General features: G+C 32.2%; 1 protein-coding gene across 1 annotated transcript in view; it reads right to left on the bottom strand.

Moving 5' to 3' along the window:
- Nucleotides 1–15,958, bottom strand: part of LOC125177988 — an 83,999-nt gene that overhangs the window by 25,528 nt on the left and 42,513 nt on the right. The window contains exons 13-19 of the mRNA XM_047880789.1: nucleotides 7,951–8,081; nucleotides 6,948–7,060; nucleotides 5,752–5,820; nucleotides 3,821–3,974; nucleotides 2,200–2,407; nucleotides 1,310–1,417; nucleotides 336–572 (exon numbers count right to left, since the gene is read on the bottom strand). Of these exons, the coding sequence (XP_047736745.1) occupies nucleotides 336–572; nucleotides 1,310–1,417; nucleotides 2,200–2,407; nucleotides 3,821–3,974; nucleotides 5,752–5,820; nucleotides 6,948–7,060; nucleotides 7,951–8,081 (1,020 nt within the window). The remainder of the gene's footprint in view (nucleotides 1–335; nucleotides 573–1,309; nucleotides 1,418–2,199; nucleotides 2,408–3,820; nucleotides 3,975–5,751; nucleotides 5,821–6,947; nucleotides 7,061–7,950; nucleotides 8,082–15,958) is intronic.

Consider the following 15,958-nt stretch of genomic DNA (forward strand, 5'->3'; position numbering starts at 1 on the left):
TGGAAAAATTTTATAAATGGTAAATTGTGTTGAAAATCATCTGTACTCACATCAACGCAGATCGTCTGTTGTTCCTGTTGGTGCTGTTAGCGAAGGACTGTGAGCGCTAATCTGACCAGAAACTGGCGCACAGAGCTGGGATCGAACCCGCGCCTCTCTGCGCCAATCCTGGTACTCTGAACTTTAACCACTGGGCCACCCTGCCACCCTATAGTTGTTCTTAATTAACATAAGCAAAATCTTGTACTAAATCGTTCAATTTTTTGTGTATTCCAACATGTACAAAAATTCTTTATGATAATTTATTTCAATCAACCAGTAACCATAAAATCCACCTCACCAGCTTCCTTGAAGATCTCCTCGACTTCTTCCTTCTCGCCTACGTGGCGGCGGCCGACGTCGTCGTTTTCTTCGTCCAAACAAAATGGCTGACCTTTTTCGAATTTTTCTTTCAGGCTTCGGGCCGCCCTTTTTTCGTCAATTTTGATTTCTTCTTTATTTTTTGTGTGATTTTTGTCTTCGTTTTCAAATTGGCCTGACTCGAAACGTTCCTTTAATGTAGTGTTCTTGCCCTGAAAATTTAGATCAAGATTAAGATATGAAATAGAATTGAAAAATAAAAAAATAGAATTGAACAAAAAATAATAAGATTAGAGAAAAATATAATTTTTTACGATATGGTACGAGAAAAAAAAGTTGCAGGATTACAGGACCTGGTTCTTCGGAGTCTATCGATAATAATTGTATTATCCTTAATTCGCTAAATTCATTGGAGGATTTTTTCGCAATGAAAGTAGATGAAGATGAAAAATGTATGATCCTGATGCATTATGCGCCGGCTTTGCGTAATATTGGTTATGCAAACGTTAATAATGGAATTGAACGTTATTCATGATTTAATGCGATGCTCATTTGTTAATGCTGAACGTGGTTATTAATGAAATTGAACCCTATCCATGATATAATGCGATGTTCATTTGTTATTGCTGCACGTGATTATTAGCGCAGCATACGCGACTAATAGTTTTCAGAAACACTGTGAAATAAAAATTACTTTTATAATTTAAAGGGTAACGATCGACCGACTCATAAGATATATAACAATAAATATAATCGTGAACATGATAAATTACGCCAAAACCAAGGAAAATGTTACAAAAAACGAAGTATGAATATAAATAAGCCTTGACTAATATAAGAAATAAAAAAAATGCGGTAACGATAAATATAATCATGAAAATAATAAAAAACGTCAAAACAATCGAAAATACGCCTGAACTAATATGAGAAATAAATAAAAAGAACGGACCGCGCATAGCATCTGTCGGAATCGCCCCAGTTCCTCCTTGCGCATTTTCGACATCTCGTCGCGACGACTGCGCTTTTCGTACGCATCTTTCATGCCGCTCGTGATAACCTGTGAATAAAAATGTTACATTAAATTTTTACTTATAATATGACTAAAAAACGTGACATTAACCTTTATTTGTGATATGAGTATAGACTATCATATTAACGATTAACATGTATATATTATAGAAGTAACGAATGTGAAATTAACGATTTTTTACAATAAGAGTGTGATACATGGAGTAAATAACGTTAAATTAATAATTAAACGTGAATTAAAGATCCGAGATCATAGGAATTCCCAAATTGTTGAGAAAAACCGGGAAGAGATTTGAAACATTTTTTAATCCTAATTTTTAATGAAAGATTAAATTGTACTGCACTATTATTCTGGAAAGACTAAAATATTTCTAGATCTAAACTGTTCTAGTTAAATCTACTACTTTACTACTAAGCAATTAAACATATATGAAATTAATGAACGACAGAATAAAAAGGCGTATGTAAGACAGTTTCACGGTTATCATAAAAACAACATCACAAAGTAGTTTTCAAACACTCATTTAAACATTTAATTTATATTTCAACATTATTTTAAACATTTGAATCCATTTCCCCCCCCCCCCCAATTTCGAAAAACGACAGTCATAATTACAAAATTTTATTTTCCAACTATTATAATGTTAAACTAATTATTTATTTAACAGCCAATAATTCATTTACACAAATGCAACAATAAATCCGAAAAACGACAGTCATAATTATAAAATTTATTTTCCAATTATCGCAATATTAAACTAATACTTTTTGTAAATGAGTATTTACATAAATGTAACATAAAAATCTTACCCGTTTCGTTTTCTTCTTCTTTGTTGTAGTTTTTGTTATTATTGGCTGTCCATCCTCGTCCACTCCTTCTTCCACCTCCTCCTCCTCTTCCTCTTCCGTCTCCTCTTCTCCCTCTTCCACGTCTCCTTCCTCTTCTTCTTCATCTTCGTACTCGCCGAGCTCGCAATTATCCACACCGTAATCTTCGCTGCCATTCTGTGCTAAGAATCTGGAATTGAGAGAAAAAATTAAGAGAGAAAAATCAGGTGAAAATTATGACATAGAAATTAACGCAAAAATTAAGACAGAGAAATTAAAGCAAAAATTAGGACAGAAATTGAAGCAAAAATTAAGACAGAGTAATCAAAACAAAAAATAAGACAGAAAAATTAAAACAAAAATAAGACAGATAAATGAAAGCAAAAATTAAGACAGAGTAATTTAAACAAAAAATAAGACAGAGAAATTAAAACGAAAATTAAGACGGAGAAATTAAAACGGAAATTAAGACAGAGAAATTAAAGCAAAAAGTAAGTAGAGAAATTGTAACAAAAATTAAGACAGAGAAATTAAAGCAAAAATTAAGACCGAGAAATTAAAGCAAAAATTAAGACAGAGAAATTAAAACAAAAATTAAGACAGAGAGAAATTGAGACAAAATTTTAGACAGAAATTTTTTACAGAACAATTAAGATAAAAAATAAGACAAAAAAGGATCATGGCCGTAAAATTAACCGGAAAAACTAATTCCTGAATCTGAGTTAAAAAATAAGTTATATAATCACGTCTCTTTCATCATATAAAAATAAGAACCAACGCAGCAGCAATCCCGAACTTGCCATGAAAGAAGCATATTAATGCCTGAAATATTTTTATATAATATTATAAACAAAAATTAACGTGCATGCAGAATTTGTTAGAAGTATTCTCCTACTTTCCATCATTAACGCCACTATTATCATTTCTCTCAACCAAAATGAATTTGAAATTTGAATATGAGGAAATATAAAATATTTTAATTGAACCATTAACATATTTGAACCCACCCGCGACATACCAAGAACTGTGAACGCCTCACAGCCACGGGCTCGAGATTCACTGCCGTTACCACTATTACCATCACTAACATAATTACCAAAACACCATTAAATTTGTATAAATACTTTAACCATGAATTTAAACCTATCTAGCAGCGCGACTGATCAGAGACTGTGAACGCCTGACAGAGCCAGGCTCGAGCTTGACCACCGTTACCATTATTACCATTACTAACATAAATACCAAAACACCATGAAATTTACATAAATACCGAACCATGAATTTAAACCTACCTAGCAGCGCGACTGATCAGAGACTGAGAACGCCTGACAGAGACAGGCTCGAGCTTCACTGTTACCATTATTAACCAACATAATTACCAAAACATCATTAAATTTATATAAATATTAAACCCTTAATTTAAACGCACCTTGCAGCACGACTGATCAGGGACTGTGAACGCCTGACAGAGACAGGCTCGAGCTTGACCTCCGTTACCACTATTACCATCACTAACACAGTATCATAATTACCAAAACACCATTAAATTCATATAAATATTAAACCATGAATTTAAACCTACGAACCATGAATTAAAACGTACCTAGCAGCGCGACTGATCAGAGACTGTGAACGCCTGACAGAGACAGGCTCGAGCTTGACCTCCTGCTCCTGCGTCGCGTTCTCGAAGATTGAGAAACGCTGCTTGACGTTCAGCGTCTGTAGCTCCTCCAGCCCGTAGTCTGGCTTGCTGGTCGCTGCATATAATGATGAATATTACATGATTAGTGATGGATACTACATGGATAGTGATGATGTTAAGTGAATAGTGATGGATATCACATGAATAGAAATGAATAATACATGAAGAGTGATGAATATTACATGAATAGTGATGAACAATAGATTAAGAGTGATGAATAATAAATAAATGGTGATGAATACTGCGCAAAGAGTGATGATTATTGCATAACTCGTGGATGGCTGCCTTGAAAAATATTATCCGTTGTGATGAATATTACACAACAAATTATAAATATATCATGCTTAGTGGATGATTAGTGTATGATAAGTGAATATTATAAATGATGTTTGATGGTGGATGGTGGATAGCAGTGACTTAATTTTATCAACGTATGGTAAGCAAGTATATATACGCATCATGCGTGCAGTATGGTTGCCAATATAATTAGTTACAATTCGCAAAATTGATTATTATTACATATTAATTAATTGAACGGTGACTTGAAAAAACTTGATGTTGCATCTAGAGCGACGACGGGAGAAAAACAGGCAAGACGCTGAATATGCTGCACAGCCTCAATATGCTGCACAGCCTCAATATGCTGCACAGCCTCAATATGCTGCACAGCCTCAATATGCTGCACAGCCTCTATGTGCTGCACAGTGTCGCGAGTGATAAGTTAAACGAAGGCTGATGAAGAGCGACTGTACATGTGTACGTTAACGTGTACATGTGTACGTTAAAGTGTACATGTGTACGTTAACGTGTACATGTGTACGTTAAAGTGTACATGTGTGCGTTAACGTGTAAATGTGTACGTTAAAGTGTACATGTGTGCGTTAATATGCCAGAAGACACATACACGCAGAAAACGTCCATGCGCTAGAACGCTATATATACTATGTTGGTTTAGGATTGTTGAAGTGCATATGCAGCATCATAAATTTTGTTAAATTTATACAAGTTAGCAAAATGCGAAAAAGGAAATGAGGTAAACAAATGCAGTTTTTAAGGTAAAAAAAATCTCTATATAAGTAGTAATTAAAAATGAAGTATTCGAATGAATCGTAATTTTATTTTAAAAATCCAGGGCTTGATAGATAATTGTTTAATTTTCTAAGAGTAACTCTACGCAGAAAAAAACAATCGAATTTGTCTGCCTAAGATGAATCCCGAGAACAGGATAATATAATACTGCGGGTAATGCAAAACGGCAAGTTGCGCAAAAACTACGGGCAATAAGCTGTTAATTGCTACAAAAAATAGGAATCTTGTTTAAAAATTCAAATCTCGCGAAAATTTACAAGTGATTTAAATTAAAATTAGTCTCTTGATCGAAATTAGTCTTTTGATTAAAATTAGTCTCATGCTTAAAATTAGTCTCTTGAATAAAATTAATCTTTAGATAACAATTTATCTCAAGTTATTTTAAAATATGCGATAAATTGTAACAAAAATCGACGACACTGAGGAAGCAAAATTTTCAACTCAATAAATAGCGCTCAACCTGAATATAAGTACTTAAGTAGGCCTTCCAAAAAAATTCAATAATACCCGGAAGAGAAGCAGGTAAGTATGTGCAATACAAATAAAATAGCTCATCAACATCAGAACAAAGTTTTTTATGGCATTTTCGCCAAAATCATTTTGAACGACAAAACTCCGAATGCGTAAAATACAAACTAGTGCTAGTGAAAAAACAACACTATAACACAACAAAACAAACAGGCACTATAACGCAAAATAACGCTAACAACGCTAGCCTACAACGTTAGTAACGTTGACCTCACCCCGCACGACGTCGTCGGGCAGCTCCACTGGATTAGACTCCAGCACTATGAGCTTGGGTCGCCTCAGCACTGCAGCATTGTTATCATTATTTAGTAAATTACCTTCCGTTAATTACCTGCAACCCCGTTCATAATTATTTAGTAAATTACTTTTCATTATTACCTGTAGTAAAGTTCATAATTATTTAGTAAATTACCTTCCGTTACGTACTTAATTGCCTGTATTATCGTTCCTAATTACGTAATAATAAAGTGTTGTTCTGTCATTAAATACCTGCAGCATCATTTATATTATGTACTCGATTACCTCTAATTATTCATTAAATGTTGCAGCTGCGTTACTCTCATGCTGTGATCTATTTGGTTTCTCGGGCGTCACTTTCATACTAATGTTCCCGTTTATTTTTGTCGCTGAAACAGACACCAAATAATACCGTTTGTGTTTATCACTCTGCTTGTGTTTGCCACAAACTAGTAGTGGAAATAGTTTGCCGCAACCTAGTAGTGAAAATAGTTTGCCGCAACCTAGTAGTGAAAATAGTTTGCCGCAACCTAGTAGTGAAAATAGTTTGCATCCCAAAAATTGTCACTTATGTTTGGGTGCAAACTACTTTAAAGCAAGTGATTCAAGTGGGTCAAAATATGCTAACCAAATTAGCGTAGAAATTTCATATGCTTATGTTGAATGTAAGTCAGGACTCAAGTTTTCATAAAGATGTATGTTGTCACAATTTGTTAATATATGAAATATGCATGTATAAATTTGAACTAAAGGTGAATTTGTTCAAAACCCTAGAAAGATCCTTATTAGAAATTTCAAAATGCCAATAAACTATGTTGATCAAACTGCCTAGCTGTAAAAAATTGCTTTCTGAATCTGCAATATTAAATCCTATTTCAGCATCATAGGTATCAATTCTGTTTCATCACAATTCTAATGCTCCAGAAAGTCCAGAGAAAATTAATTATAAAACTTACATTGTTCTGCAGAAAATCCGGAGAAAATTAATCAGTTATTTAATAATTAATTAATTGATAATTAATTAATAATTATTTAATTAATAATTTAAATTTAATAATTTGAAATAATTATTTAATAATAATAATTATTAATTATTTGATAATTAATAATAATTAATTAATAATTAATTATTTAATAAGAGAAAATTCATTAATAAATTAATAATAAAACTTACATCGTTCTTTGCGAGCCTCGGTAGGATCTTCAACCACAGCCTTGGGTCTGAAGAGATCCTTGAAGTGAGGCTTGCAGTACAGCGTGCCTTCGTGACTTTGGTACGTCTCCAGCCTGAATAAATATTAAATTTTAGTCATCAACACTGCATATAAATTAAAAGTATAATCTCAATTGAAATAAAAGTAGGTACTATACTAGAATATCAGAGTTGGTTAGTTCCTAAGCAAGGGCAAATTTTAAAGGGGTCTGTGCCTATTTGATATATAAATTTTCAAAATATTATTTGAGAGACAAGCTTATGTGAATGATATATGAAATTATCATTCATATTAAATTAAAATTATGGGCTACTTATTTTTTTCACAAATTCATGGGAAAATCAATAAATCTATGTATTTTACTATGTACGCCATGATAATTCAGTTCCATGTGTTTTGCAATATAGATTTTTAAATTATGAAACTCGAAGAATTAGAATATTAAAACAGCAGTGACATATCGCACACATCAAAAAAATATAAGTTTATAGTAAAAATAAAATTTTCAAACAAATGTTGGACGAGCTAGCATCGACATAACTGGAAATTTCAAAACAAATATAGGTTGAGTTCTCATCAAAATTTTTAAACTGTAAATTTTTTATCGAATATAAAATTTTCTATCAAAATATAGTTGAGTTCACATAGACATGAATAAATTTTTCATTGATCGGACAATTCTGAACCAAAAATTTCCTTAGCTCTTATCTACAAAGCACCAAATTTTTCATCGAAAGGAAAATTTAAAAAAAAAATTTCAACAAAAAATTTCAACAAAAATTTCAAACGAAAATTTTTAAGCAAAAAATTTTCAACGGAAATTTTTCGACAAAAAAATCTCAGCAATAATTTTCAACAATAAATTTTCAATAAAAATTTCTTAAAAATATTTTAGCAACAAATTTTCAACAAAAATTTTTTAGCAAAAAATTTTAAACAAAAATTCTTATCGAGTTATCATACGTAAGGTTTTTGTTGCACTCCTTGCAGCGGAAGCAGTTCTTGTGCCACGACGCCTTCTCCGCTACTATCTTCTCCATCTGGAAGACCTGCTTACCGCAGGCACGGCAGTCGCTTGACACCATCGTCGGCTCCTGGGGGTAGGAATAACGTTAGTGCAACCAGGGGAATATTACCATACATATAATAACGCTATTTAGAAAATGAAACAGGAATGAGGCTATTTTAAAAGGAATAACCCTTGTGAAACCAGGGAAATATTCCCATGCATATATTGGCGCTATTTAGAAAATTTAATAACGTTAGTATAAGCAGGGAGAATATTCCCATGCATATAATAACGTTTTTAAAAACAGGGAAATATTCCCATGCACATATTGGCGCTATTTAGAAAATGAAATAACGTTGGTGTAAGCAGGCAAATATTCCCGCGCGTATAATAACGCTATTTACAAAATGGAATAAGGTTATTTCGAGCAGGAATTAGGCTAATAAAAATAGGGAAATATTCCCATGCGTATAGTAACGCTATTTAAAACAAGAATGATGATACTTTCAGCAGGGAAATTTTTCCATGCATATTATAACGATATTTAAAACAGGAAAATGTTCCCATGCATATAATAACGCTATTTAAAACAGGAATGACGCTATTTTGAACAAGAATGACGCTATTTTAAACAGGAATATCCTTAGTGCAACCAGAAAATGTTTACATGCATATAGTAATGCTATTTAAAACAGGAATAACTATTCTAAAGAGGAATAACGTTATTTCAAGCATGAATAATACCATTCCAAACAGAAAATTAGCTACTCCAAACAGGAACTAAGCTATTCCAAACAGGAACTAAGCTATTCCAAACAGGAATTAAGCTATTCCAAACAGGAATTAAGCTATTCCAAAAAGGAATAATTCTATCACAAACAGGATAAATTCTATACCAAATGTGACAATATTCCTATTCATTTAATAAGAGGAGAACATACTTTTCAGAACAGTTATGCTTTCATGGATGGCATCTTACGAAGACGCATGGCGGCGTGAAAAATGTTTGACTGAAAACATACAAGTATAAGTCGTTAATATGAAGTTGGAATACCCACATATATCGATTTATTGTGAAAGCCAATGCGAATGAGGATGAAAATCTATCAACAAATTGTTATCACAAAAAAATGAGAAACGTAAGTATCCAACAGAAATTTACAAAAAAATTATTAGGAACAAAAGAGATAAATGAATTTTTGAATTTCAGCAATGAGTGGTGGTTAGAATGAAATCTCAAGGTGATTACAACTATGTCGAGTATTAATTCTTTCACTACTATAATTATATACCTAATTTTACATCATATAAATGAATGCTAAGCCAGCGAAGTCGACTTCAAACATTCAAATTAGTTGATGTAATACGGTATAGTAGCGATAAATCTTTTGGAGACGTAAACGTTAACCACGATTGCTAATTGTGACGCGAATAATCTAATTAGCAATTAGTTATCAATTTCAATTGATCCAACGCCATCATATAGTTGAAGACTCGTGCAACATTCGCAGTAGATAATGTTTAATTCAACCTTATTGCATGAATTCAACCGCTAAACATGTGCAAGTTGGCTACTTCATGCATAGCGCAACGTAACCGTGAGGCAATAGGCAAATTACGTACTTAAAATGACAAGTCTGAACGCTCGCGATAGGCAGGCATTAGGCCGTGACTAGTGTTAACCTTGGAATAATAATTACGCGGTTTGCAGGATTGCCTATATAGACGTTGATAAAAGATTCTTTCTTTTACCAAGGCTTTCTCAACAAAAAGTTGAGAATGTAGATATGTAAAATAAATATAACAAATATTATAGTTAGCTAAATAATATAAATATATTTGCACATGAACTAAAGTGATCCATAATTAAATTAAGAGAAATTATTATGCGAAAATCTCCCTAATGCGACAAGACAAGAAGTAATCTGATCGTCTATACTTAAAAATATGAATAACACTCTAAGCCGCTTACCGGCTTTCCAATTTTTTTACAACAATGACTAGCTTTAGACATAGCCCATCTGAACGAAATCTAGCTTGCATCGTCGATTTCAAACTTTTAAAATAGTTAAAACTTTTAAGCCCGTCCAGCGAAGCTCCTTAACCAGACAGAGAACAGATCGAATGAACCTTCATAACAGATGCTAATCCATGAACGGAATAATTAATAATCAGAAATTCATTAGGAATACCTTTCATAAATTTCAGTTTGCGTATAACGGCTATTTATACGAGATATAAATAGGTTGTCACACGGTATAAAGTTTTTTCATGTTTTGTATGACAAACGATTTTTCAATTGTAAAAAAAAACACTACATCATATTCCGTTACTTCCTTCAGGGCCGTGCATCGGCGCTCAACATGCAAGAAAATTAAATAAAAATTGTTTACTATTAATCATTTCAAAATAAAAGCCATACATCATCTATTATAGCGACAAACTTCCCGACTAAGGTTGATGTAAAAATTGTGTTATTTTTAATTCAATGCTTCAGCGGTAAACTTATAGAATTTTCGAATGAACATTGCAACACCCCAGGAAGAATACTCAAAGAAAACAGTGTGACACTTAAAAAAAATTTACATTGAGGTCAAGTACTCCAGTAAAAAAAACTTGTGCTGTAAAAGTCAATAAAACACAGTCCGAGTGAAGCGATCATTAGGTAAATAGAGCGGCCTGGGGCCGACAACTCGTACGACGGGTTGAGAGCAGCAGCATCTGTTGTACAGATGCTGCTGCTGTTCTAGGTAATTAAAGGATGACTGTTCTACTTTAAATTCATCTTATTTTTTAATAATATTGTATATTTACATATGTTACAAGGTGTATGGAATATTCGGTATCTGTTGAAGAGATGCTGTTGCTGTTGCTCTTCAAGGTAATTAAGGAAAGGCTGTTCTACTTGAAATTCATCTCATTTTTAGCGCATGTTCTCTTAGATGGAAAAAATGCGCTATTGTGCTCGCTATGTCCGTCTGTCCGTCCGTCTCTCCGTCCGTCTGTCTGTCTGTCCGTCCATGACTAAACGTTTTCGTCGTAGAGCAAATGCGGTCTCTGTCACTCACTGCAGTGAGTACTGAGTTATATTATTTAATAATATGGTATACTATTGGCATTGGTATTGGTATATTTACATATGTTACAAGGTGCATGAAATATACGGTTTTATTTGCATAGTTTTAAAACCTTGTACAGCAACAGCCTCTGTTGTACAGATGCAGCCACTGTTCAAGTAATTAAGGGTTGGCTGTTCAACTTAAATTCATCTTATTTTTTGATAACATTGTATGTTTACATATGTTATAAGGTGTATGCAATATACGGATTTATATAGTTTTAAATATCTTGAACAGCGAATGCATCTGTTGTACAGATGCTTGTTTTAATAATATGGTACATTTACATATGTTACAAAGTGTATAGAACATACAGTTTATTTTAGGGTTTATTGGTTAATTGATCATCTGATCAATAGTACATTAAAAAGCATTCATGGATGAATAACAATTAAGGAGATATGCATACAAACACGGGAAATGAAAATACGAAACTATCTATGCATTATCAAAAGAGGTAATAACCGTTTGAAGGCGATTTTCATCTATTCAAATGCAGCGATGATTGAAAAAATAAAATAATAATTAAATATTTGTGGAACTCTTCCAAAAATTTACGTTGAATTGCGCAGAAGGCACAATAATACACCATATTTTGTAGGCGACAGTCATTGGTATAGAAATAGACCTCAATAATTCAATGTTATAGAAAATTCCTCAGATGATCTCAAACTGAATATTTCCCGGAACATAATGCACAGGAAGTTTTCAAGACGACTTATTTTGAAACAAAATAAATAGAGCGTTGACTACAATACAGCATCTAGAAAAGAACTCTTAAAGCTGACCGTACGAATAGACAAAAGTCTCTACATAGACGGAGATTTCTCCGCGGTTTTGTATTGGAGTCAAAGACACGTGTGCTGTGAGCATAGCAAACGCCTCTAATATAAAGAAGTGATTAGATCATGAGGATTCTTCTTGAATTCGAATTTTTTCATGTTTTATTAGCGCGAAAGAAGATTAGTTAAAATTTGCATTCAATTTATTACGTAGCTAATTTTGTATATAATTTAATTGGACACGTCGCTGATTTGGCATGTCATGTAATTGGTTACATATCTAAATTTGATAGAATTTAATTTATTCCGAAGCAAAAATTTAATATCAATCAATTGATCACGTTGCTATAAAATGTATATAATTTTCTAAATAATCTTTTTAAAAAGTTTTCAAAAATGCATTGAAAAACAAATAATTAGGATATTCAACATAAATCAGAATCAGGCTTTGATTCATTATTTTTAAAACAATGAAAAGCCTGCAAAATAATGCAGGAAATAAACTAAAATAATTTCACTAGAAATACCTAATGACGCAGACAAACACAAATTAGTACCTTTGTTTAGGCAGTGAAAAAATTGGAAGGAATATTAACTAGTGAATTAAAAGGCATTCATGGATAAATAAGAAAGAGAGACATGCATACAAAATAAGGGATGAAAATACGAAAATACATATCATTAACCGAATACGATTAATTAACTGGGAAGCTGTGAAGGGGGCGTGAAAAGGTTACGGAAAGTGAAAGAGTTGCTGGTTAATTAACCTCGAGCAAAGGTTAAGTTTGTCGAGTGCGGGGTGTAATGATCGAGGTGGGAAAAGCAAACCTTTTTCCGACAATTTACAACATTTGCTCGGTAAATTTAACCTTCATAACAATCACCCCTGTCCCAGCTGTCAGTGCTCATTCACGAACTTTTATTGTCAATTAAATTGAATATTTTTACAAAATTGAAGTACCTGCTGAATGATAATATTTGCTACTAAATCGTAAATTTAACTGTCAAGTTGTAGAATTAACTACCATATTGTAAATGTATTGAATATAATTCCTATATTTTCAGATTAAAGTCATATTAACGAAAACCATTTGCCAGAATTATAAAATTTAAAAACAAGTTAAAAGCATAACAATTTTAAAAGTTTTTCTGACAGTCAAGCGTTTGATCGAACAAATTATTAAGTGACTGAATAGCAAAATATCGATTAGTCATTTAGTATTATTAGAAAATAGTCATTTTAATTATAAAATTCAAGATTTTACAGACAAAGTTCATTAGTTTATTAATTCATACGAGAATAATTAATAAAGTGGATTTATGTAGAACTTTTCGATAACATTTTGAATGAGTTTTGTTTGTAAATGAGTGAGTTTTTTCGGCAATAAACTTACAATGCTCAATTTTTTTTTATTTTTTCGACGACAATATGAATGATGAAAAATGAAAACGTCTTCATTTATAGGAAGAATTCGGACCCACAAAACACACTGAACGAATACTTTAACGAAATTAAAGTGCACTCGCAAATTTAAATGTTGATCAATTTGCTTAGAGACGAATTTCCTGTTTTTCATACAAATTTATTTGTTATTTTGCCTATGTATTAGTGAAATTTTCCGTAGAAGACGCAATTTGTGGTAGTTAAACATACAACGTTAAAAGATGGTCATACGAAATCAATAAAAAAATATGTGAGAAATAAGTTCCCAGCTAATCACTAGTGAATTAATTAGTTTGTGTTTGATAACAAGATATCAATTGTAAATAAATAAAGAGTCGACGGTGAATAGAACATGAGAAGGGTATTATTACATTATTTATGAATACTCATAACAACCACTCGAAAAATCGAGTAATCAAGAAAAAAAATTAAATTTAATCATGATTATCAAACCGTACAGCAACAGCTGCGATTCGCGCCTTCAGTATAGAGTAAAAGACAATTATGTTAATTTTGAAAGGTTAGCTGCACCGGAGTCTGGCTAACTGCTCGATCAGTTCCGCAGGTAAGAATATAAAAAAATGTCACTCAAAACAATGAATTTCCGGCAGGTTTGAATCGGTAACAATCGGCAAAAATTGATCAAACGGGCTATTTTGAGTTAAATATGCAATCACTGACCTGCTGTACCATTTCAGCTTTCTAATGATATTTATTTTAGTGAAGTAGGATAGGTATAAATGCAGTCTAGTTCACACTATCGTCAGGGACATTGACACATACACAACCTTTCTTCACGATGCCGCATTGGCAACTGGAGCTGAGAAAAGATGTGAGTGAGAACCGCGTCAGCATGGCTGAGAATTTCGACCAGTAAGAAAACGATCGGTATTTTCTTTTATCGATGGAGGACTGAGAAATTCTCAACTCGACATGTTAATATTACAGGAAAACTATTTAGGAAATCAGGTCATTCAGACTATTTTTTAATATATAGAGGTAATTAAGGAAGTACCGTTGTTTTATTGAGAACTTTTCAACTTTTAGGCTCATTAGTTGAGGTCATTGTTGTCAAATTATTGGAATAAATTGAAAAATTATTCGATTTACGTACAAAAATTAAAAAATAAAGGTTTAAAACTGCCTGATTGAGAGCAGCGAGAGTTTACGTCGCAATTAGTTAATGCATCTAAAACATGCAATTACCTTGAAATATTTCTGATCCGTTATGTATACCATGATTATGATAAGACATTAAATTATTGCACTTAGCAGTCTAGGTACAAGAAAATTAATTTCTTCTGCAACTGATAATTATTATTTACATATTTAAATGTTATACAAATTAATGCTGTTTTACCGAGAAATTTTGTCACTAAATCTTGTAACGTCGATAAAACTCGTAATCAAATTATTAATTTTTACAAAACACCACGTTATGACCCAAAAAAATACAAGATTTTTTACCTGAATTTTATTCAATTTGCGGAAAAAAAATTCAATGAGAGCAAATAAAAAAATATGCTACTAAATTAAAAAAAGTTTCTAGTCGAATAATCTAACGAAAAACGTTCATTTACGGCCATATGCAACGAAGGATACGGAATGAATTAGATACTCTTTATTTTTTAAGAGGAAAAATTGAATTATTCAACTTCTCTAAGCAAATATAATGTTTAAACAGATAAAACTTTTATTCTACTTGATTAACATAAGCTTAATTTCTTTAAAGTTCTATTAATTATTTAGAAAAATTTTAAATTTTCCATATATACTGGCTACTAGTTTTTCTTTCTACAATTCGAAATATACTCACTTTCGCCATCCGCTTTTTGAATTTTCTGACGATTCTCATGACTTGCTATAAAGTCGCAAGGCAGCATGTAAGGAAACGGTAAAATATAAAGCAGATATAAAATAAAAATCAACAAACGGTTTCGACCAACAGGAATTTCCGAATTAGACATTTTATCTTCAAGATAGTTAATATAAATTCTTATATTAATTATTATCGAACATTAATTGAGATTAATGCTCGATAGGAACTGTTTAATTTGTGAACGAAGGCGCTAGATTGCAGAGTCACCATAAAAAAATTATTCCAAGCTCAATGACAGTGATGACAAAATTATTCCGAAATTAATTATTCAAATTAAAAATTAAAAGGCAGAGAAAAAGAGAGTTAACTTTTGCTCGACCAAGCAGGAAAATTTCACCGAAATAAACGAGTAAAAATGTCCACGAACACAAGGATACCAATTAGGAAATTAGACGCATATCCAAAGAAAAATAAATACACTTAACTGGATTTAAAACTAATGGAAGTGATAGGTCGCGTGGATATTGACAGCGAATACTGAATTTCAAGACCATATGAATGTAATACGAAAAATGAAGTCGAGAATTTTCTTTAGCAAATAGAATTTAGAAGAATTATTTTTAGATTTGCAGGCGACTATTAGAAAAGTACACCCAACTAAAACTATAACAAATAATTAAACCATAAAAAATTAATCCCTATGGCGCAGCGCACTTGTAATATTAATTAATAAAAGAATTGAGTCGACACATAAAATTTTCTCACATTGAAATTCGCACTATGAATGTTTGGCGGGAA

This window comes from Hyalella azteca, unplaced genomic scaffold, assembly GCF_000764305.2.
Source record: "Hyalella azteca isolate HAZT.00-mixed unplaced genomic scaffold, Hazt_2.0.2 contig764, whole genome shotgun sequence".
Taxonomy (NCBI): domain Eukaryota; kingdom Metazoa; phylum Arthropoda; class Malacostraca; order Amphipoda; family Hyalellidae; genus Hyalella; species Hyalella azteca.